Source organism: Nannobrachium achirus (genome assembly GCF_963921795.1).
Source record: "Nannobrachium achirus genome assembly, chromosome: 3".
Lineage (NCBI taxonomy): Eukaryota > Metazoa > Chordata > Actinopteri > Myctophiformes > Myctophidae > Nannobrachium > Nannobrachium achirus.
In genome coordinates this window covers 36,516,194-36,538,309 of record NC_137812.1, presented here as the reverse complement: position 1 = coordinate 36,538,309, position 22,116 = coordinate 36,516,194, and the positions used below count along the sequence as shown (strand labels likewise).

At 43.5% G+C, this 22,116-nt stretch overlaps 1 protein-coding gene across 3 annotated transcripts in view; it reads right to left on the bottom strand.

Moving 5' to 3' along the window:
- Positions 1-6,220: 6,220 nt before the first annotated feature.
- Positions 6,221-22,116, bottom strand: part of rnf38 (ring finger protein 38) — a 44,347-nt gene continuing 28,451 nt past the window's right edge. For all 3 annotated transcript variants that reach the window (XM_080721057.1, XM_080721058.1, XM_080721059.1), the window contains exons 4-13: positions 20,205-20,407; positions 19,072-19,486; positions 17,530-17,694; positions 14,344-14,514; positions 13,569-13,763; positions 12,741-12,844; positions 11,814-11,898; positions 11,193-11,314; positions 10,430-10,529; positions 6,221-9,654 (exon numbers count right to left, since the gene is read on the bottom strand). In XM_080721057.1, coding sequence (XP_080577183.1) covers positions 9,592-9,654; positions 10,430-10,529; positions 11,193-11,314; positions 11,814-11,898; positions 12,741-12,844; positions 13,569-13,763; positions 14,344-14,514; positions 17,530-17,694; positions 19,072-19,486; positions 20,205-20,407 — 1,623 coding nt within the window. In that variant the 3' untranslated portion in view covers positions 6,221-9,591. The remainder of the gene's footprint in view (positions 9,655-10,429; positions 10,530-11,192; positions 11,315-11,813; positions 11,899-12,740; positions 12,845-13,568; positions 13,764-14,343; positions 14,515-17,529; positions 17,695-19,071; positions 19,487-20,204; positions 20,408-22,116) is intronic.

Here is a 22,116-nt window from a genome sequence, read left to right as displayed (position 1 = left end):
GGCCAGTCCCGAACCCACCCACTGGGGGCCTTGTCAGCCATGAGCTATAAAGCCCAGTATGGCTGGGACATGTTGCCAGTTGTTGTCAGCTCTGCTTCTCTGGTGGTGTCACTAGTTGAAGTCTCTGAGATAGGTGGCACTGTCCGTACCCCTGGGGTAGAGTTACTGGTCTGCTAACTAGAGGCGTGCCACATCAGCTGGAATGGGATGTATTGGACGATCCCTTAGTTACCTTATCCTGGCCCTCTAGTCTGCAGGTTTTGATACGCCGACTTGGCACCTATGAGTGTTATGTGGCTCTGGGTGTTTGCATCCAGGATATTTTTTACTAATGTGTAAATAATGATTTGCGCATCGTCTACTTGGGTTGTTGTGGCGAGTGTGACTCTTATTATGGTGGCCCTGGCTTGCCTGGGGAGCCAGATGCCTGAGTTGTCCCAGGTCTAATGCTAGTCATGGCCAGCTTTCGGTCCAGGTGTGTCCCTGTCTGAGCCCCTGATAGCTCTCTGAGTGCCGGTGAATGAGCTCACTGCTCTTAAAACTGACAACAGACTCTGGTCTCTCTGGGGCTGTCTTCATTTCACCCCTATACGTGTAATCCATAGACCTCTGGGTCTATGTCTTGGGCCTAAGATGCACCACAACATGACAACCAGTGTCGTCACGGTGCTGGACCAGCGTGAAGCCTCTGCTTTGGTAACATGCGGATTCCGGGTATAGCATTTGAGAGCGGTGTCCGCTCCTCCGCTATTGTTGAGCTGTATCGTGAGTGGATACAGTAACAGCGTTCTACATGCTGCTTCCTGGTATAGCATTTGAGAGCGGTGTTCGCTCCTACGCTATTGTTAGCTGTATCGTGAGTGGATACAGTAACAGCATTCTACATGCTGCTTCCTGGTATAGCATTTGAGAGTGGTGTTCGCTCCTACGCTATTAAGCTGTATCGTGAGTGGATACAGTAACGGCATTCTACATGCTGCTTCCTGGTATAGCATTTGAGAGTGGTGTTCGCTCCTACGCTATTGTTAAGCTGTATCATGAGTGGATACAGTAACAGCATTCTACAGGCTGCTTCCTGGTATAGCATTTGAGAGTGGTGTTCGCTCCTACGCTATTGTTAAGCTGTATCATGAGTGGATACAGTAACAGCATTCTACACGCTGCTTCCTGGTATAGCATTTGAGAGCGGTGTTCGCTCCTACGCTATTGTTAAGCTGTATCGTGAGTGGATACAGTAACAGCATTCTACATGCTGCTTCCTGGTATAGCATTTGAGAGCGGTGTTCGCTCCTACGCTATTAAGCTGTATCGTGAGTGGATACAGTAACAGCATTCTACATGCTGCTTCCTGGTATAGCATTTGAGAGCGGTGTTCGCTCCTACGCTATTGTTAAGCTGTATCGTGAGTGGATACAGTAACAGCATTCTGCACGCTGCTTCCTGGTATAGCATTGAGAGCGGTCTTCGCTCCTCCGCTATTGTTGAGTGGTATCGTAAGTACCTAGGCAAAGCTAGCTGCTGGTACTCCCGTCATGGTTTCTGAATAGAGCCAACTGCTCCAACAACTGGCTGCATGTGTCTGCCTGTCTGTTTCAGTGCAGCTGCAATACTGCAGGGTAACCTACCTTCAAGTAGAGCTGCCTTGACGAACCTGAAGTGATACTGTCTGTCAGTCTGTGTACTATCATATGGCAGATAAGCTAAGGCACCTACATACCTTAGCCACAGGAGGTTCACCTTGGTGAGCACTAGCGTTAAACTGAATAAGTTTAAGTTGGGAGGCTACTGCTGCCTCATGAAGCGACGTGGCTTCTTCATAGAGACAGGATCTCTGGTCACAATTGGGCTGCGGGTGCGTTGAGCATCCTCACTCAGGTCATCATCAACTGCTTAAGGGATTACTGCCATTCAAGCCTATTGTGGGAATTAACTACGCTTGTGTACATCCTATGCCAGGGAATTCCATGCCAGGAGTGTACACTGGGCTATAGTTAAGACAAGGGCCACTATACAAGTTAGAGCATTGCTCTGTGCTTAATACTGCTTGAGATATCTGCGGTTGATGTTGTAGAGAGTGATAAGCCTCCACCATTGGGACACTCTCCGCATTTGGCCCCGTAGGTTTGGCATTTGGCCGCTCCTCCGCTATTAAGCTGGTGTGTCAGTGGATACAGCATTGCAGGTGCTGCCTCATGGTATAGCATTTGAGAGCGGTGTCCGCTCCTCCGCTATTGTTAAGCTGTATCATAAGTACCTAGACGAAGTTATCTGCTAATACTCTCATCCTCACTGCTGCATCTGCAAAGTGAGTAGGTGGGCTTGATGCCCCGCCTATTGTCAGAGACCCTTAGGGCAGCATCCCAGTGGGTCTGGGTTTACCATTTGGCAGACCCCTCCTTACGTTCGCAAGGGCTTTCTGCCCTTCACGTTACTTAACCTATCGATTTGTTAGGTTGCTCAGGCTCTGTTGCGGAGCAAAGCGGGTTGGCACAAGGTGCCATTACTTGTTGCATACTCTGTTGGTTGAGTTAGGGCAAGCTACTGCTTCAGGGGACCTTTAGGTTGCCTTTAGGACAGTTTGGCCTGGGGTATGGCCAAGGCCTCTCCCTCTGTGAGACGGGTGTTAAGGCAGACCAGGAGATGGCCTTAGGTTCGGCAGCCTGTTGGGCTTAAATCTGTCATGGGCGGTTGCCCGTAGTCACCCTGTCCGTCCCTCATCTTGAGTGGACTGCTGTGGTGTTGTCTAGTCAATCTGCAAACCGACCTCGGTAAGCGCAGATTCCTCGTGACCATGTTGATATGCGTTATCCACGGTGTTCATACACCGCCCTCTGGCGGTTAGAAGGTATGAAATAGAACGAGAGTTATGCATATAACTATGGTTCTATGAATACCGGATAACCGCCAGAGGTGTCTGTCACTCGGAATCCCGACGAAAAGATTTTCAGGAGGATGTTCCGTGTGCGTGTCATGCCTATGTAGGCAGTGTACGTGCACACGGGGTCACGAGTGACTATGTTGTTATTAGAATTCGACCTCAGCGCATGCGCGTGATGTATATCCACGGTGTTCATACACCGCCCTCTGGCGGTTATCCGGTATTCATAGAACCATAGTTATATGCATAACTCTCGTTCCGAGCTCACAGACTGTGGTTTACCTAACCTCTGTAAATAAAACATCAACCACGGCGTCGGGAAAACGGTTTAAATGGCTTATTTAGTCTCATTAAATTCAGAAAAGCCCCCGGCGGCAGGTGCAAGTACTGCATCTTTCCCATTGTAGCAGATACAGTTTTCCCAACGCCGTGGTTGATGTTTTATTTACCGAGGTTAGGTAAACCACAGTCTGTGAGCTCGGAACTACCTTTACTTTTTGGATAAAATGTCGTTTTGAGTGTTTTCCAACTCGTTGTTGCGGCAGTCCCAGCGATCGCTACGCCATCTTTTTAGAACCTCATCTCGGAGCACAACAGTATGCAGCGACGGGTGAGGTTCTATATGGGGCTAGGGTTAGGCATAGTTTTACTGAGGTTAAGGTTAGGGTTAGAGTTAGGCATAGTAAGCTAATGGCTAAACATGCACAGCTGAGCTAGGCTAGTAGATAAACAAAGAAAGAGTGGTCGCAAACGAGTGACGTCAGCGACTACACAAGTGAATGGCTGTTGTCGCCATCTCATGGTGAATACGCAGAATTACACAGGTGCGCTGATAAGAGACTATCAAAGTGAATTGATCCAGGTGGTGTTAGGGGTGTGTGGTGAATGACAAAACGAGTGCTCTTACGCCAATCTCACTGAGTTACCCAAACTGACTGTAACATATATACTGTATATTAAGAAGAAGTGTGCTATCATTAAAGATCCAGTCACAGTAGACAGTAGCTTAGTAGTGTAGAAACAACTAGTGAGCAAAATGCACCTTTCTTCCTCAAGCTCTGGGTCCCATGCAGGAGGATGCACCAGGAAAGAAGAAAAGTGAGGACATGTGAGGGCCTTTAGCACTCCTTTTGAAAAGATTTTCAGAACAGTTCATCTGGTGGTAATTGCGACCGAAGGTTTGCAGTTTACCATGAGTCACAGCTTGTATCCGTGTGTCTGTGTGTGTGTGTGTGTGTGTGTGTGTGTGTGTGTGTGTGTGTGTGTGTGTGTGTGTGTGTGTGTGTGTGTCCGGAGCTAATTGCGAACTGCTGGACCGATCAGTGCCAACATTGTTGTGCGCACTGACAGTAGGCCAACTTAGCATTTGTTTTCATGAATGTTTTTTTTTTTTTTATCTTTTTGAGATATTTCATTTAAATTTAATAATGGAAGTCAAAGGGCCCTGTATCGAGCTGAAGTATAAATAAAAGATGAAAACATGACAGAAACACTGGTCAGCTCTCCTTATTAACAGAACGGGTACACATTATTGTGTATCATTATGTTATGCTTTAACTATTGAAAAATAGCAGATATACAAGCTCACAGCGCGACACCGAGTGCAGCGCTGCGAGCTTGTAGATCTGCTATTTTTGAAAAATCTTGAAAATTAGAATTTTGACCCGATTCTATAAGTGTCTTTTGAATCCTTCTAAGCTTTTTAAAAAAAAAACCTGTTTCTATGTCAGCAATCTGGCTAGCCATCGTCAAAGAAAAGGTCCTTTTCACTTAACTGCAGCTCAGTTAGTCTGTTCTTGAGAGACTACTGTGTCAGTGGTTCTCAAACCTTTTCATGTGAAGGACCCCCAAAATGATATTTATTTGGCCACGGACCCCCATCTCAAAATATCTAGTTCCAGGGACCACCCAGAAGCAAAATTTGAGTTACAAACGTTCGCTTTGAAAATACATATATTCAAAGATTTGCACACATTTTCACGACTTTTTCAAAAATAGCAGATCTACACGCTCGCAGCGCGGCACTCGGTGCCGCACTGTGAGCTTGTATATCTGCTATTTTTCACTGGTTAAAGCATTCAATAATTCTAGGCCTGAATGGGTTAACATACTGGTAATCAATATGGCCCCAATAGATCCCATCTTCTTGTTTTGTTACATATTTCCTTTTGTTGTGACTGTAGGTCGCAGTTTACTGTCAGAACTGGCACAGCTTGTCCGTATCCGTCAGTACGGGTAACGCCTGACACTGTGGTACCCCTGACACATCACTGTGACATCACAGGTGACATCACAGTGATGTCAGATACTCAGAGCATCTCCATATATGGGCATAAACAGGTGACATCTCAGTGGTTGGTTCAGACAAGGATCTCCATGTATGGGCATAAAGGGGGGTGTATGTTGTGATGTCATGGGAACCACTAACAGAATCCATGTTATGCCAATATATGGAGATCCCTGATGTCATCAATATTAAGCCCATATCTAACAGGACTTCATATGGGAATGCCCATATCTGTGTGGCTCGTTCAGACAGGAATCTCCATGTATGGGCATAGAAGGATTGTATGCATGATGTCAGATGTGATAGACGTCATAGGATTTTCACATAATGAATAACTGAGTAATCATGTTTGAGGTCTCACAGCATATCTCCATATACAGTACATGGATCTCCATATATGGGTATCAGGAGTCTCCATATATGGGGTAACTGGTCCGATATACATCACTGGCCAGACGGCCAAGACATGGCGCGACCTCGCCCGTCGCCCTCAGGCGTCTTACTAGTTATACTGTACCTTACAGTTGTATTTCTTTTTTTAATTAGAAGGTACCTGGCCAATGAACGGACTGTATTTTCAGTACAAGGCTGAGAATGAAAACAATTCATGACTTTTAGCTTTTAAATTAATATCCACATTTCTCCAGAAGGCAGATAAGCAGTCGTTCCTTGTGTGTGGAACTTTGACCTTACTTGTGGGTTTCCATTAATGTCAGACCGGTAAAGGAACAAAGGAGGAGGAGTTGCAGGTCAAATCAGTGTTAGTGAAGAGAGAAGTTACTGCTGAATGTCTTAAAATATCATCTCAGGAGATTAAAACAAATAGATGAAACCATTGACCGATACTGCCACCTAAAGGTTAACGCTGGAAATGCCTAAATGGCCACTTTTGGGCATTCATTGACTGAAATGATAGGACATTAAAAAGAAACAATAAAACAATGACTGACTGAAAGGAAAGGACATTAGAAATAAATAATCAACAATGCAACATTTTAAAAGAGGACGTTATACATTTATTATTGAACCAGCCTTTGAAATCCAAGACAGGGAAACTGAAAAAAAGGAAACTGAAAAAAAAAAAAAAAAAAAACATTGCACTACTTAGTAAAGCATTACTAGTAATAACTCTCATAAAAAATGTACAAATGTTTGTTAAAAATTTCATCATAACATATCAAGCCTTCAATTGATTTTGGTTACAGATATAATACATAATGAAACTACTAGAACACCATATTCAAAGATAGAGTTCCATGTATTTGTTATAAAATACAAACAAACCTTTAAACAACCCAACAAAAGTATATGAAAACCAAAACAAAAGCTAAATTAATCGATGATCAAAACATCTCCCATGATAACAGGTTATGCCACGTTCTGAAAAAGACATAAATAGTTGAACTGAGGTAACTGCTAGTGTACCAAGCAGGAAAAAAAAACTCTGGGGTGGAAACCTTGTATGTCCAAAACCGTTGACTTTTCGGGAAATGGAACGTAATCTTTTCATAAAATAAGTGAAAATAACCAATCTACAAGCTCACAGTGTGACACATTGTGAGCCTATTTTCACTACTTTTGCTTGACACTCTTTTACGACCAAATAGGGCATTAAATGACAAAAAAAAAAGAATAAACCAAGGTTGTAATATGGAGACACAAGGTTTCCGCCTGACAGCGACGATATAACAATCCTATGACACAAAATGGACACCATAATTATGGTAACCGAGATCACCTTTGACACCCCCTCCTCCCAAAAAATGTGAAAAGGAATACGGATACTGTTCTGAATATTGACTGAATACTGCAGATGGGTTTATTATGTTCTCCCTATGAGCACTGACCTGCGTTTGTTTGCATTTCCTCTTCTTCTGATGCAGTGGTTGTCAAACCTTTGGAGACCCCACGGGTCCATTTGGTTCCATTTGTAAACTCTCAGAGTTACAGACCTGTAAGCGTCCATTTTGAAACCCTGAGAGTCACAGGACCCCACTTTCCTCTAATGTATACGGTAAAATCCTCTGTTATTTAACTGAATGAAATGCACAAAAGGAAACCAAATGGAGCATGGCTTACAGGTCAATTCTGGTTCCATTTGTACATTAAATTAACATGGATTCTACTGTGTACATGCTTCGGCTACAATTAAAGGCGTTACGCCAACTCTGATCCAGTTGGTGAGATTTGATGCTACCTTGTGTCTAGGGGAAGTGTGTATAGTCTGAAATCGTCACAAAGCTCTCCCCTCTGAACGTACATCCAATTCAAACCCGTCAGGCTGTCATAGTCATGATACTAAATACCCATTGTGATACATAGTGAAGCATTGTGAAACATAACATTAGGATGGCTGAACAAAAGTTGAACACAGCAAGTGGGTTATGACAAAACAAAAGGTCTCAAAGAGGTTACCTAATTCAAACGAGAAACTAATGTAAAAATAAAAATACAGACTTAACACATGATGGGCTTTGCAGTGAAAAGGGACATTGATTTGGATGGATTAGTAGTAGCATGGAGAAAGACAACAATAGTGTTATTTCACAAAGCAAGAATCTTCCTAGATGCGCAATAGGATAGAGCAACATTTCCCAGACACTGACCATGATTGCTTCAAATAATGCTGATAAACTGTCATGGGAATACAATCGTTTTTCCCCGTAGAGCACACCATACACAGCAAATTCAAAGTGTTAAGTGAAAATGGACCTTTGCAGGCCTATGTTTGTACTAAAAAACAAAAATGCAAATAGAGCCCAGAGTTGTCCAAGACCCTGTCTGAGAACAATCTTTAAAACCCATTCAAATCATTGATTGGACACCTATGAGGATTGAATAAAACGGATGTGTGGTCTGTTGGCGCCAACAAAGCATACTGTAGGTGTTAAGCTAAGTAAAGTGCTTAAGTGAATCTACTGTCTGATCGAAGACTGTTCAGAGGAGAACATGGTTCTCTGAATCCGATTAAGATGGCTTCCTTGACCCTCACGATATGTCCGTTCATCTTTACTCACTTCACAGTGGCAGAGAAAGCCTTGCATCTTAATGTCTAGGGGCCCATTGGATCTGGAAGAGCTGCAGGTATAGAGGCATTTTAAGCAGTGACCTTATTAACACAATCGAGTCCGTGAACTGAGGATGAATGAAATTAGCAGTGAAACTTTCACTTAGCCATTACCATCCAACCAGACAGTTCATTCAGAGCACTTGGGTCTCCTGCGTGCCTCTCTCTCAGAGCAAGACAGATTATATTCCAACAATTTCTTTGACAATTAAGACTATTAAGATAAACATGACGAGATATAGAATGCACAGATATAGGCTGTGAAAATGAGGCAAATACATGACACGCATATATTTCTGCATTCATCAGGACTACGTGTTCCCATTCACCTTTCCTCACATGCACTTTTGTTAGCATGGTCTAGCAAAGCTACTATGAACGGTCGGGAATGTCCTTCAAACTGGTTTGAAACTCGTCACCAAGAATGCCTGAACCAATCAGAAGTAGAGGTGGGAAACAGGAATGAGGAAGTCAGTGTACTGTACCACATGGACTTGATAAATAAGAGGAGCGGGATCTGGGATGGACGGACGAACGGACATACACGCACACATGCACAATAAACTATAGAATTCTCTTCCGCTGTTCCAACACAGTCCCTTGCTTTTGATAAACATACAGTACAGTATCCGTTTCAACACAGAATACTTTCACACAAGGAATGTTAATTTGCTCACACACATATTCTTTTAAGTAAATTCAAACCGTATAAGAACAACCCCAGTGAAAATGGACACCGTCACTCAGAACCGGAACGCAAACACTATGATCGGAATAATGATAAAACTGTCATCTTTGGGCTTCCACTTGTTCCGTAGCTTTGTTAGTACAACTATACATACGAGTTTCCCTTCAGACTTTTTTTGTTGTTGTCCATCCTAAAAAGGAGTTCAGAAGGGCTGGAGTGAGTGTTTTAAAAAACAGAACACAAGAAAACGTTATGTCCACCTGCACATACTGTGTGTGTGTGTGTGTGTGTGTGTGTGTGTGTGTGTGTGTGTGTGTGTGTGTGTGTGTGTGTGTGTGTGTGTGTGTGTGTGTGTGTGTGTGTGTGTGTCAAAGGCCATTAATAGTAAGGGGGCAACCATGAGCAGAAGGCAGAGTGTTATGTGGAGGGGGCAATAGTCCAAAAAGGTGTGAATCTTGGGAAGTCCAGTGATAAAGTGAGCACAAGTCAGCAGAGAGCTTTCCCAGGGGAGTGCTACTGTCCTGGAAGCCAAACCGTTCAGGATTAAGACATGCTGAGGCCGGACCAATGGCAGAATGTGTGAGTGGAGCTATAGGAAGCTATGGAGGAAGAGTTCACTGTTTTGATGGTCACAGGATTCAGTGGTTGGTACTTGGTTGGAGGGTCAAACGTCACTCTGAATCCCGCTGGACCTCAGAGGCATCGGCTCGGCAGATAGGACAGGTTCTGTTAGACTGAGAGAGGAGAGAGAGAATGCATATTGTTTTATTGTCAAATGTTAACTCTATATAAAACACAGGCTAATACACAGGTACACATATCGTTGCTGTTGGGCAGAAACATCAAATATCCATATTGCCGTACACATGTCTGTTGGTTAACCCATTTAGGCCTAGAATTATTGAATGCTTTAACCAGTGAAAAATAGCAGATATACAAGCTCACAGAGCGCTGCGAGCTTGTAGATCTGCTATTTTTTTTAAAGTCGTGAAAATGTGTGCAAATCTTTGAATATATGTATTTTCAAAGCGAACGTTTGCAACTCAAATTTTGCTTCTGGGGGGTCCCTGGAACTAAATATTATGAGATGGGGGTCCGTGGCCAAATACTTATCATTTTGGGGGTCCTTGACATGAAAAGGTTTGAGCACCACTGACATAGTAGTCTCTCAAGAACAGACTAACTGAGCTCCAGTTAAGTGAAAAGGACCTTTTCTTTGACGATGGCTATAGCCAGATTGCTGACATAGAAACATAGGATTTTCAAAAAATCTTAGAAGGATTCAAAAGACACTTATAGAATCGGGTCAAAATTCTAATTTTCACAATTTCTCAAAAATAGCAGATCTACAAGCTCGCAGCGCGGCACTCGCTGTGTGCAGAAACCAACAGGAAACAATTAACACTTGTTTGGCTTGATGTTTGTTCACTGCAGCGATCATCACAGCGCTGAAAGTCATAAGATTAAAGAAGTGAAGGATGACTGTAGTGATCAAGTCCAGGCACTTACCTTAAGCCACTTGTCTACACACTTGGCATGGAACTCATGGTTGCAGGGCAACACTCGTAGCAGCTGGCGAGACTCAAAGTCACACATACACACCACGCACCTGCAAGGCAAAGCAAGGCTAGCTTAACACAATGCCACAGTTTCTGTACCTGTCAGCACCAAAATGCAGGAATGATGCCCCTGGAAACAAGCGTTTCATTTCTATTCAGTGTGTGGGTGGCTGGTACTACATTTTACATTTGTACAGTTCGAATAAAATAAATGTTTTTTCTCAAATGTTCAGCAAGATTTAAGAGAGAACACTGCACTTTAGACAGTGAGGCAGAATAATCCATTGCTTCTCGGGTGTGTAAAGTACTGGAGCACACTTTGCACACAAGCAATCAAAGAACGAACATGTTTTGATGCAACCGGATCTCCATCAGACTCTGATGAAGTAGCATCGAAATGGGTTTTGTTTGTTACAGCATCTGTCTGTTCCAGTACTTTGTTATTCATGCGCAACTAGATATGTTAACCATGGTCAACAGGGAAACTTGCATTCTCTTATGGTTGCAGAAGTTAATATCACAATTTTGTTTATTCATTCATTTCGTTTTCAATTTACAGTGCAGGCCCAAATACCATTTAATTGTTTCTCTCTCACACACACACACACACACACACACACACACACACACACACACACACACACACACACACACACACACACACACACACACACACACACACACACACACACACACACACACAGGATACTCACAGAGTTTGTTCTGACTGGTGGTTATTAGGGTTGAACCTGTAGGATGGTAGCTGTTCTATGTCGGCCTTGGTGAGCCCACGAGGCTTGGCCTCTCCTAGACGCTCCGCTAGGTTCAACAGAGCCTGGGGGAAAGTGAAAAGTCATTAGTGATGTTATTATAAACAGGCTGCAATAGTTTAGTTCAGTATTTAACCACTTAAGCCCTATGTTATTTTTCGTCATATGACGGTGCCATGCAGCTAAGATATCTGATCTACAAGCTCACAACGCATCAGGTGAGCATGTGGTCCATGACCTTGTGAGCTTGTAGATAGACTATTTCAGCAATTTTTGAAATATTATAAAACCTTTTGGAACATTTCACCTATAATGACATGCCCAAAATAGGGACACCAGGTGGAAAGTAGTTGGAAAGTAGGGGATTCAACCCACTTTTCTCACAGCCTTAGCAGCAACCACATACACAGACTATGATCATGTGTCATCTATTACGCTGGTTCTCAAAGTGGGGTCCGGTGTCCCCATGGGGTCTTTGAGAGGGTTCCAGGGGGTCCCCAGCTAAATTAGTTCATAGCATCAAGCCGTTTTGAAAAATAGTGTGGCAACAGCCTGGTGGTGTACCTCATAGTTCTCCACCTCTCCATCATCCACATCCAACTCCAGGCTGATGGTGGGGCCAACAGTGGGGGTCACAGGAAGCATGGACCTGACATGACAGAAGACACATGTTACAACACTGTACACATGTTACAACACTGTACACAGTGGCTGACATTGAGAATAGCAGTGGTTTATCATCCATCATCAATAACAAACAATAATAATAAAAACAATATGGTTCCCTTTAGTTGTTGTTGGGGTATTTGCCACTGACACATAGAATGTGTCTGCTGCTGTCCAAATTTGGTTTGGTCGAAAGTGGCCTTAACCTCAGATCAAATGCTTGGATGGATACGTTGTATCATAGACACCGTCATTTTCATCTGAGGTGGGCAAGAAATGCCTTGTATTTTTCGGTCCCTGGTCTAGGAATGATCTCCAGACTAAACCTAAATTGGCCACGCTAATCCCCTTGAGAAGGTTCAAAAGGATTATTGTAGATGAACTTGCTCATACTTGCACTTGTTCAGATGTCTAAGCCTCTATTAGGACTTTATTATCGTACCTGTGGTACTTATAATGATTATATGTTATAGGTTATTAGTCTCATGTTTCATAAAGTGTGTCACTTTCTACAATCATGGATGTACTATTGTTGTTTTGTTTTGTATTATGTACAGCGGAGATATGAAATTTTAATCTGCCTCTTGGCCAGTTCCCACTTGAAAAAGAGATTTTGTCTCAATGTGTTTTTACTGGTTAAATAAAGGTTAAATAAAAACAAGGTCTCCTATCCTAAGCATTAGGAGCAGTGGCCTCCAATAACACGGCAACAAGGGAGCAGTTAATAGTCTTGCTTCAACAAATAGGGCCAGAAATAGGGCCAGAGATTCTAATGATTCTGTGCATTTAGGAATGTTTATTTATCTCTTTTGAGAGACCACTTACAGGAAGTAAGGCAGTAGGCTTGGGTGATAGGGCGACGGCGGGACGGGCTGCTGAGAGCGGTATCTCCGTCCTGTGATTCGCCGAGGCATGAAGTGAGGGTAGGGCTGTGAGAGGGGAGAGATTATACATGTTAATTTAAAACACATCTGCTAAGCATAATGCACAAGAAAGCCAGCATTTACATGTGCGGTGTATCTTTGCTGCTTGCTGGAGGGCATGACATTTGCCAGGGTTTGGTGGTTTGATTCTCAATGCTGGCCACACATGGGATGGTGTTTTCCTCTGGTGTTTCAGTCCGAGTGTATCAAAGGGTGTGTTCGGAAATGCGCACCGGGTGTGTGCTCAGTGTAGTGAGTGCCTAAACCTAACCCTGATCCTAACCCTAACCTCAGTAAAACTATGCCTAACCCTAACCCTAACCTTAACCTCAGTAAAACTATGCCGCCCTAAACCTAACCATAACCCCTGACCCTAACCACAAACGGGGCGCATTTGCGAACGCACCCTTTGATACACTCGGACTGAATCACCAGCAGAAAACACTCTCCCGGCCACACATGCCAACATACTAAATAAATATTGTATACTGTGAGGAGCTTTGGATGCAAGCATCCACTAGATGGCGTATAAAGCATTGTGCCGTGTCTGCCATAATTGGCAGCCTATTACTTATACCCATAAATTCCTGAGTGACATGCCCATTGTATCATGAAAACATATTCCATGATTTTGTGAATGTATTCTTGCTGTACCAATAGTATTTGTGTCCCTGTATGTTTCTCTCTTGTGTGGACATTTTAAATGGTTAACATGTGTGTGTGTATTTACCATAGTGAAGAGCTCCTGCGACAGGGGGTCGTGGTGCGAGAGGAACTGGAGCGGGGTGGAGGGGGGCAGGGTGGGTGGAGGCTGGTGGTGATGGTGGTGGTGGTGATGGTGGTGGTGGTGGGGGTAGGTGAAACCCCCACCCACCTGCATGTGATCGCCCAGGAGCTCCACGTCATTCTCAATCCTGTGTAAGGGCTGGGAGGACACACAGGACGTTAAGGACCAAACAACTCAACCCCAAGACTCGAGACAAAACATGGATAGTCCTGGTCCAAATATTACTGAGACAAATGACTGCAGTAAAGCAGAACTCTTGCAACACTCCAGTTGAATAGTCACACGGCTCGATAATGACATGGAAGTGAGGAAATAGCCAGCACACAATGATTTCCTCACTTTCTGGTACAAATGTTACCCAACTAAATGTTGCTCTTTGTACTCGGGTTAAAGTTTGTACTGGAGTACTTGCTTTTAAAAATACAAATAACAAAGTACATTTTCCATATAGTATTAATGCATTGCTGTGTTGAAACTTAGGGGATAGCTTCGCTGTTATTACATGTCATCTGTTCGACACCCAACTCTAACCCTTACCCTAAACCTAAGCTCCCGCCGTTCGAAAGAGCGAGATTTCCCCGAAACTTAGACATTCTCCCCAAAAGATTTTCCAGAAAGTTCCAAAACAAATATCAATCAGTTATAGAAAACCGATGAAGGTTAATGCAGCCGAGCACGATCACATAAAAACCATAACAGTAGTTCTTCTCGCACTCACCGATCGCGGCTGTTGCGTCTGGAAGGGCAGGAACTGTCCGGGAGGGGGGAGGTGGGGCGTGTGGTGGTGGGAGAGGTGGGGGGGTGGCGGCAGCAGGAACTGTGTGTCGCTGGACAGCAGGGAGGGGAAGGCGTAGGGCACTGGCAGGTGGCCTAGCGAACACTGGAGCATCTGAGAGAAAGGAGTTGGGACACAATGCAACCAATGTCAGTTTGGCCCAGTGGTGGAAAAGGAAAAGTATCAATACAGCAATATTACATATAAGTAAAAGTTTGGTAATAAAGATGTGCTTGAGTAAAATACAAAAGTATCAAAATATAAGTATCAAAATATAAGTACCAAAAATAAAAGTACTCATTGTGCGTTTCACTAGGTATCATAATGTATTCAAAAAGGCAGGTATTTTTTAATAAGGCTGGCTGAAGTGGTTAACGTAGCCTAGGTTTTGTAATTATAATCCAAATCTACAAAGTAACTATTAACTAAAGTTTTCGAATATTTGTAGTGGAAAAAGTATAACTAAAGTTTTCGAATATTTGTAGTGGAAAAAGTATAATATTTGCCTCTAAGATGTTGTGGAGTAGGTATAAACAACTGGAAATAAAGTATAAATACATTGTACTTTCCACCATTGGCTTGGCCTTTCTAACAGTCCCATACCTCACCACAAGGTGGCAGCCAAAGTCAGAAAAGAAGAAGCTCCCAACAGTCTGGTTTCAAAAGCAAAACAAATCTGCCCTTATCATGTACTGTGCTTCTTATGTCACACTGTAGTACAAGCTGCACTGTGAAGGCACAGCACAGCCCCAAATACTGTCCTTCATGCACACCTGTACTTTAGCCTGTTAAAACCGGTAAGACATCTGTGTCAAACCGGGAAGGCATCAGTGTCATAAGTTAAAAAAAAAACACACACATTTTGACCACTTTGACCATATTTTATACTTTGGCTATTCAAACATAACAGATCTACAAGCTCATAGCATGTCACTTTGTGCCATGCTATGAGCTTGTAGATCTGCTATTTTTGAAAAATATTGAAAACAATATGTGCAAATCTTTGAACGATATAAATATATATTTTTAAAGCAAACATGTTTAAAGTTGTACTATGTAACTTTTTTTATAAAACAAATCTTAAAATTCTCCTAACTATTAAATCACAAAAGTTTTAGAAGATCCGCGCCGTGAATTTCAGCCTGTAAAGCCTTCTCTGTATGTAAACTGAGATCCTTGCCGTGGACCGGATCTCGCGCCAAAATTGCGTCATCACACTACCGGCCAATCACAGCGAGGGTTATACAACTGCCGGCCAATCACAGCGCATCTTGAAGTGGGGTCGCTATGGCAGCCATATTTGTTGTCGCCCGTTTGTACCATCCCTTCTCTAGGTAATTTCGCCTACCAGGCAGGGTGAAGGAGTACGTATCTCTGGAATTACTGAACGCACAGGAACAAGGGACCCCTTAAAAGATAGATCTCAGCGAGGTGGAGGCAGACGCGGGGGTCTGAAGGTACGAAAAACGTCCGAAAGACGCGGACGCGACCGCGGTTTGCTATAGGGCTAATGACCACTAGTTGGGCATCTTACACAGTATGGCTTTAACTAAAATCTTTGCTTCTTGGGGTCCCTGGAACAAAATATTTTGGGATGAGAATGCATATAATTTTTTCAGAAAACTGGTCTGAAGACATTTTTTTTTTTCAGCCTTAGGTCTTAACCCATTAAGACCTGCTGGAAAGCATTATTGAGCATTATTACTTATTAGTATTACTACTAACCATTATTTTATACTTTAACTATTAAAAAGATTTCGGATATACAAGCTCACAGCACAGCACCGAGTGCCACGCTGCAAGCTTGTAGATCTGCTATTTTTTAACTCTTTGAGTGCCACCCCTTTCACCACTAGAGGGCGCCCAGTGACCATAGAAAATCCCATAGAGATATGCTGGTATATGCAGAAGCCCTGCAGCCATGACTTGCCTGAACACTTTCCTTTGTGCATGTACAGGAAGAGGATGAAGCTAGCTTGAAGTTAGCTATTGGCTACCAAGCATTTTAGAAGCCTTATTTTCGTCAACTTAGCCATGATTAAACCTTGCACACCTCATGCATGGGAAAAAAACAGAGAAGAATGAGCTCTAAAAAATCCAATGCAATCCTGGATTGCATTGGAGTGGATTTGTGCAGTTTGTTCACAGCTTTCAAACAAAAAAATCCGATTGGAAATCCGTTCAGGCATTCTTGAGATAATCGCCATTATGTTTTACATGTTATGTAAACAAACATGGCTGCCCTGTATGTTAGATGGGGTTGTATGGGGTGGAACATGCAAAATCGCGATTGAAATCATGTTCACCAGATTTGATGGGGTCCAAAAAAAAAATCAAAAAAAATTCAAAAAACATTTTTTCCAAAAAAAAAAAAAAATCGGCACTCTGCGATACGCTAATAAAGCCGAACTAGTTCGGGATTGGCACTCAATGAGTTAATAATCGTGAAATCCTTAAATAAATAGCAAATCCTTGAATAGATCATTTGTAACTCAATCTGTCTTTCTCAGGGTCCCTGGAACAAAATATTTTGAGCACCACTGATATGGAAACCCGTTCAGAAAACCGTTAGAAGACTTTTTTTTACTGTATTTTTCAGGTCTTTTAACGCTTTCAGTGCCAGTTTTCACCACTAGAGGGCGCCCAATGGCCATAGAATTCACCATAGAGATACGCTGGTATATGCACAAGCTGTGCGCAGCCATGATGCGCCTGAACACTTTCCTTTGTGCATGTACAGGAACAGGATGAAGTTAGCTTGAAGTTAGCTATTGGCTACCAAGCATTTTAGAAGCCCTATTTTCGGCGATTTAGCCATGATTAAACCTTGCACACCTCATGGATATGCATGGAACAGAGAAAATGAGCTCTAAAGATCCTGGATTGCATTGGAGTGGATGGTAAATATCGGCGGCGCGATGCTCTCACGGGCCGTGTAAACAGATGACGGCCGGCGGCGCGGCTCGAAAAGAAAAAAAATAATAATAATTACAAAAATATATATTTTTTTAAAAGCCGAACTAGTTCGGGATAGGCACCAAGGACGTTAATAAGGTCCAAATTATCCCGAACTAGTTCGGGATAGGCACTGTATGAGTTAATAATGGGGTCAGGGGATGGGGTTCTCACCGGGTGGTAATGCTGTCCGGTGCTGAAGACCACACTGCAGGCGGGGACCTGTTGCTGTGAGGAGCAGACAGGGGGGAGGTGCTGTCCGCTACATAGAGGAGCCGCTAGGCCATGGGGAGGGACCGGTGTCACCGTGTAGGAGACTGGTACACTGGCCTGCTGCAGCTGCAGGAGGGACGGACACTGCTGTTAGCATGCACTCAAGTCTCCCTTTTTCTTTATCTCTCTCACACACACACACACACACACAGGAAAAAGTGTCTCATCATTTTTCCTCAGTTTCACACACTGTCGGGCAGTTTCAAAAAAAATTTTTTTTTTCGTAAAGCAAAGCCTTGCTTCATCATACAAGACAGTCGCACACGACTAGTGAAAATAGCAGGCTATTTCACTATTCTAACTAATTTTTTAAAATGATAAATACAAAACGAAGGATTTTGGACATACAAGGTTTCCACCCGACAACAACGATATTATACTAAAGGTGTCCCAATATATCGTGACAGGAAATATTGTGATAGCGATATAACATAAATAATAATAATAATTTTCTGGTGAAAATTACGGGAGTGGATATGGTGTGTGATATGAAATTAAACCCACGGTAATTGTTTAGTTATCATAATTGTTTTGGCTGTCTTCCACCCTAGTCAAGGGTTCGGAGGATAAATGAAATAAGACTAGTCACAGCTGATGCTTGTTCAATGTGCCTTGTTGACCTACTTTAGTCCAGCAAGAGGCAATAATACTTTACATTACTGTGTGACCAAATAGTTATCCAAGACTGCATCAGAGGATTTACAAGCAACGCTCTCTGGTGTCATGGAACTGTGCTTCACAAATGAACTTTATTAATGTAATACAACCCGGATTCCATCACAGCAAACTGAAGATGATCGGCAATGGTGATGAGAATTGGAAAAACTAAAACAACAAATAGAACTGGTTGGTGCCTTGCATGGTCTGCTTCTAACACTGTGGGCATGTGACTGTGTGTGTGAATGGGTGAATGTAATACACATCATAAAGCTCTTTGGATAACCAGACACTATATAAATGCACCATTTACCACTTATAGACAGTGGTAGGGATGGGACGATACGCGATATTATCATTTATTGTGACAAGAAAACACTCACGATAATCGTATCGTGGAGATCTAATTTATCGTGATATCGTTCTTCGTCATGCACTGGGATTAATTCACCTTTTATTTGCCGAGCTGCATATCCGGTACCACTTAAACCCTCTATAATTGGTAAAAGGTACTTATAATAAACGTACTTGACACAGTCTTTTTTTCAGTCTATCAAATGGCTTTGCCAAAAAATAGCCGATCTACAAGCTCACAACGCGTCGCGTTACGACACGTTGTGAGCTTGTAGATCTGCTATTTTTTTGGCAAATGTTCCGTCCCAGGATAATGGATTTTGATTATCGTGATAATATCGTAAATCTCAATTTCTTTTGTCACAATAATCGTGATATCTAATGTTCATATGGTCCCATCCCTAGACAGTGGTGACATACACCGACACACACCTGTTCGTGCAGGTCCATGACCATGGCTCCTTGCTGCTGTTGTACTGCATGTTGTTGCTGCTGCTGCTGCTGGTGATGCTGGTGGTGGTGAGGGTGGTGGTGGTGGTGGTGAGGGTGGGGGTGGTGGGCGGCCGGGTGCAGCAGTCGAGGCGACAGCGTGGGGGGGTGGAAAGCCCGGGGCTCCTCCGACGCGGCCCCTCCGCCCGCGGTCAAGGGGGCCTGTCCGTACACGTTGGGGGCATGGGTGGCAAACGTCTGGTGAGGTGAGGGGTGGGGGTTGCGGTGGTGGTAGTTCTCGTCCTGGTGCTCCGACGGGGACAGGCGGGGTCCGGGGCCTTGGGGGGAGGGGTGGGGGTGTTGGGGGAGGTGGCGGGCGGGCCGGGAGAGACGGCCGCGCTGGCGCCTTGCGGGTGGGCTGCAAGGAAATCAACACACGGTTTACTAGAGCAACACTGTACCATGGAATTATACAAGGACCAAAAGAACACACTGACTATTAAGGACATTCATATTAATATATTGTTGCCGTCTGGCAGAAACCTTGCAACTCTATATTTATTTTCTTTGTAAATTACTTCCAACATTGCTTAATACATCATACTACTATTCATACTACTACTGTGTCACACAAAATCAGACAAGAATAACCAACCATCCTACCTAAAAATAGATCTGCTATTTTTGAAGCCATTTCTTTTAAGTGTGGTAAGGCCATGGCTACACGGAGCTGGATATTTCTGAAGCTAGACATTTTTTGGTGCTGTTGGGGCTTGCAGCCACACAAAGCTGGATATTTCGGCTGCGAAGCTGGATATTTTTTAAACCGGATAAATAAGTGGAGAGATTGAAAAATATCCGATTCACTGGATCCGTGTAGACATGGAACCCGGATATCTCTGAAGACTTTACTGTGCGTGTGCTTGTTAGACCTAGATATCTTTGTCGTGTGGACCTAGATATTTTTCTATGTGGATATCTGAAAAACCGGGATATATGAAATATCCAGCTCCGTGTGGACCTAGATATTTTTCTATGTGGATATCTGAAAAACCGGGATATATTAAATATCCAGCTCCGTGTAGCCATGGCCTTAGTGTGTCTGGGTTGAGGTCTAATCATCGGTCATATTTTACCTGCGTCTGTGCCTGGCAGGCGTGTGGCACCTCTCCTGGTGGTAGTGTGTGTGGGGGTGAGGTGGTCTCCGGTTGGGGGTCCCCAGCTCCCAGGGCCGGATGGGGGGAGACGGGGTGGAAGGAGGGGGTGCAGAGGAGGAGATCTGCTCCAGAACGGACTGACTGGACAGCCTCTGGCGCTTCGGACTGGGACTGTCCTCACTCTGTGGTCGCAAGAGAGGAGGGGGTACTGGGATTAGGGACCATGTCAATCAAATCAAAGCTATTATTTATACATCAGTGCTGTGGTTCTCAACCTTTTCTGGGTCAGGGCCCACCTGCCAAATCTCAAAATCGTTCATTGTCAGAGCAAGAGTATGTTATAGTCACTGTCGAGCAGAAACCTCTCCAAATTTCGAATTGTTTTCGTAAAGTAAAGCCCTGCTTCATCATACACAATAGTGAAAATAGCCAATCTACAAGCACACAACGCCTCGCACCGCGAGGTGTTGTGTTCTCGTAGATCGGCTATTTTCACTAGTTTAAATCATGATAAATACAAAACGAACGAGTTTTGGACATACAAGGTTTCGACCCAAAAACAATGTTATGATCAATCAATCGATTGAGTTTCGACTTGGATCAATGGAACTAAGAGTTCCTATTTACTTTTTTTCAAGGTTTAAAGAAAAAATAACATTTTGGGGGGATAATTCTATATTATCATCATCTCAATTGTCAATGACTTGGGGGCCCACTTGCAGTAAGTTGGCAACCCGCCAGTGGGTCCGGATCCCACGGGTGATTACCACTGATTTATATAGTACTTTTCATACAATCTAATACACATAATAAACAAATAACAAACAGTGAGATCAAAGACGAGGACAGCGAAACACCAGAGACACACAACTAGAAACAACACGAGTCAGAGGATATCAGATCCGATACATTTGAATAAAAAGATTGCAGCTGCGAGATTGAACCTGCAATCCGGTGTATGCAATTACAATATAACAAGCACATGTGCAGTTGGTTAGAGGTGGTTTCCCTAGTCCAATGGGTGTCAGGGTAAGACACCTCCTGGTTGAGAAGTAGCCCTGGCAGAAGCTCAGAAGCCCAATATTTCCCCTGGTTAAGTGGGGGTTCTCTCTAGTTGAGCAGTAGGTGTGTGATCTCCCATACGGGACACCTGTGATCAGTCGCAAATATGTCGTCACTGTCGGGCAGAAACCTCGTATCTTCAAGTTTCAAATTTGTACGTTTTTTTTCGCAAAGCAAAGCCCTGCTTTGCCATACAAGGGCGTCGCACAAAAGTAGTGAAAACAGCCGATCTACAAGCACTCAACGCCTTGCGGTGCGAGGCATTGTGTGCTTGTAGATCGGCTGTTTTCACTAGTCTAACTAATTTTTGGAGCGGTGAAAGCGCTCCCAATAGACAGGTATGTCTGTGGGTGGGTGGGTGGCTATGTGGGTGGCTGGCTATGTCTGTAGCCTGGCAATACCTTGAGTGGCCACACACAACACACAAGTTAAAGGAGGGGCGCTGTTGTGCAGGCACACACACACACAGCTTCTATGGCACTATTGTGCAGACTAGACACACACACACACACACACACACACACACACACACACGGTATAGCTGCTCAGATTCACCGCTCCACTTCGAACCGAGGTTTGATTTTTTAAATGATAAATACGAAACAAACGGTTTTGGACATACAAGGTTTCCATCCGACAACGACGACGTGCATCTCTGTGTCAGGAGAGGACAACTCAAAGATTGTAGCTTTAGAGATAGAACATGGATAAAAATAGAGATAATAAGCCAAAGAAACAACGACAAAGATTCAAATCTAGGCCTAACAGAGACTAAAAGCAGCCTGGTTTAAAAGCGGGCTGAAAAGGTGTAGCCTATTTTAAGTTTGTG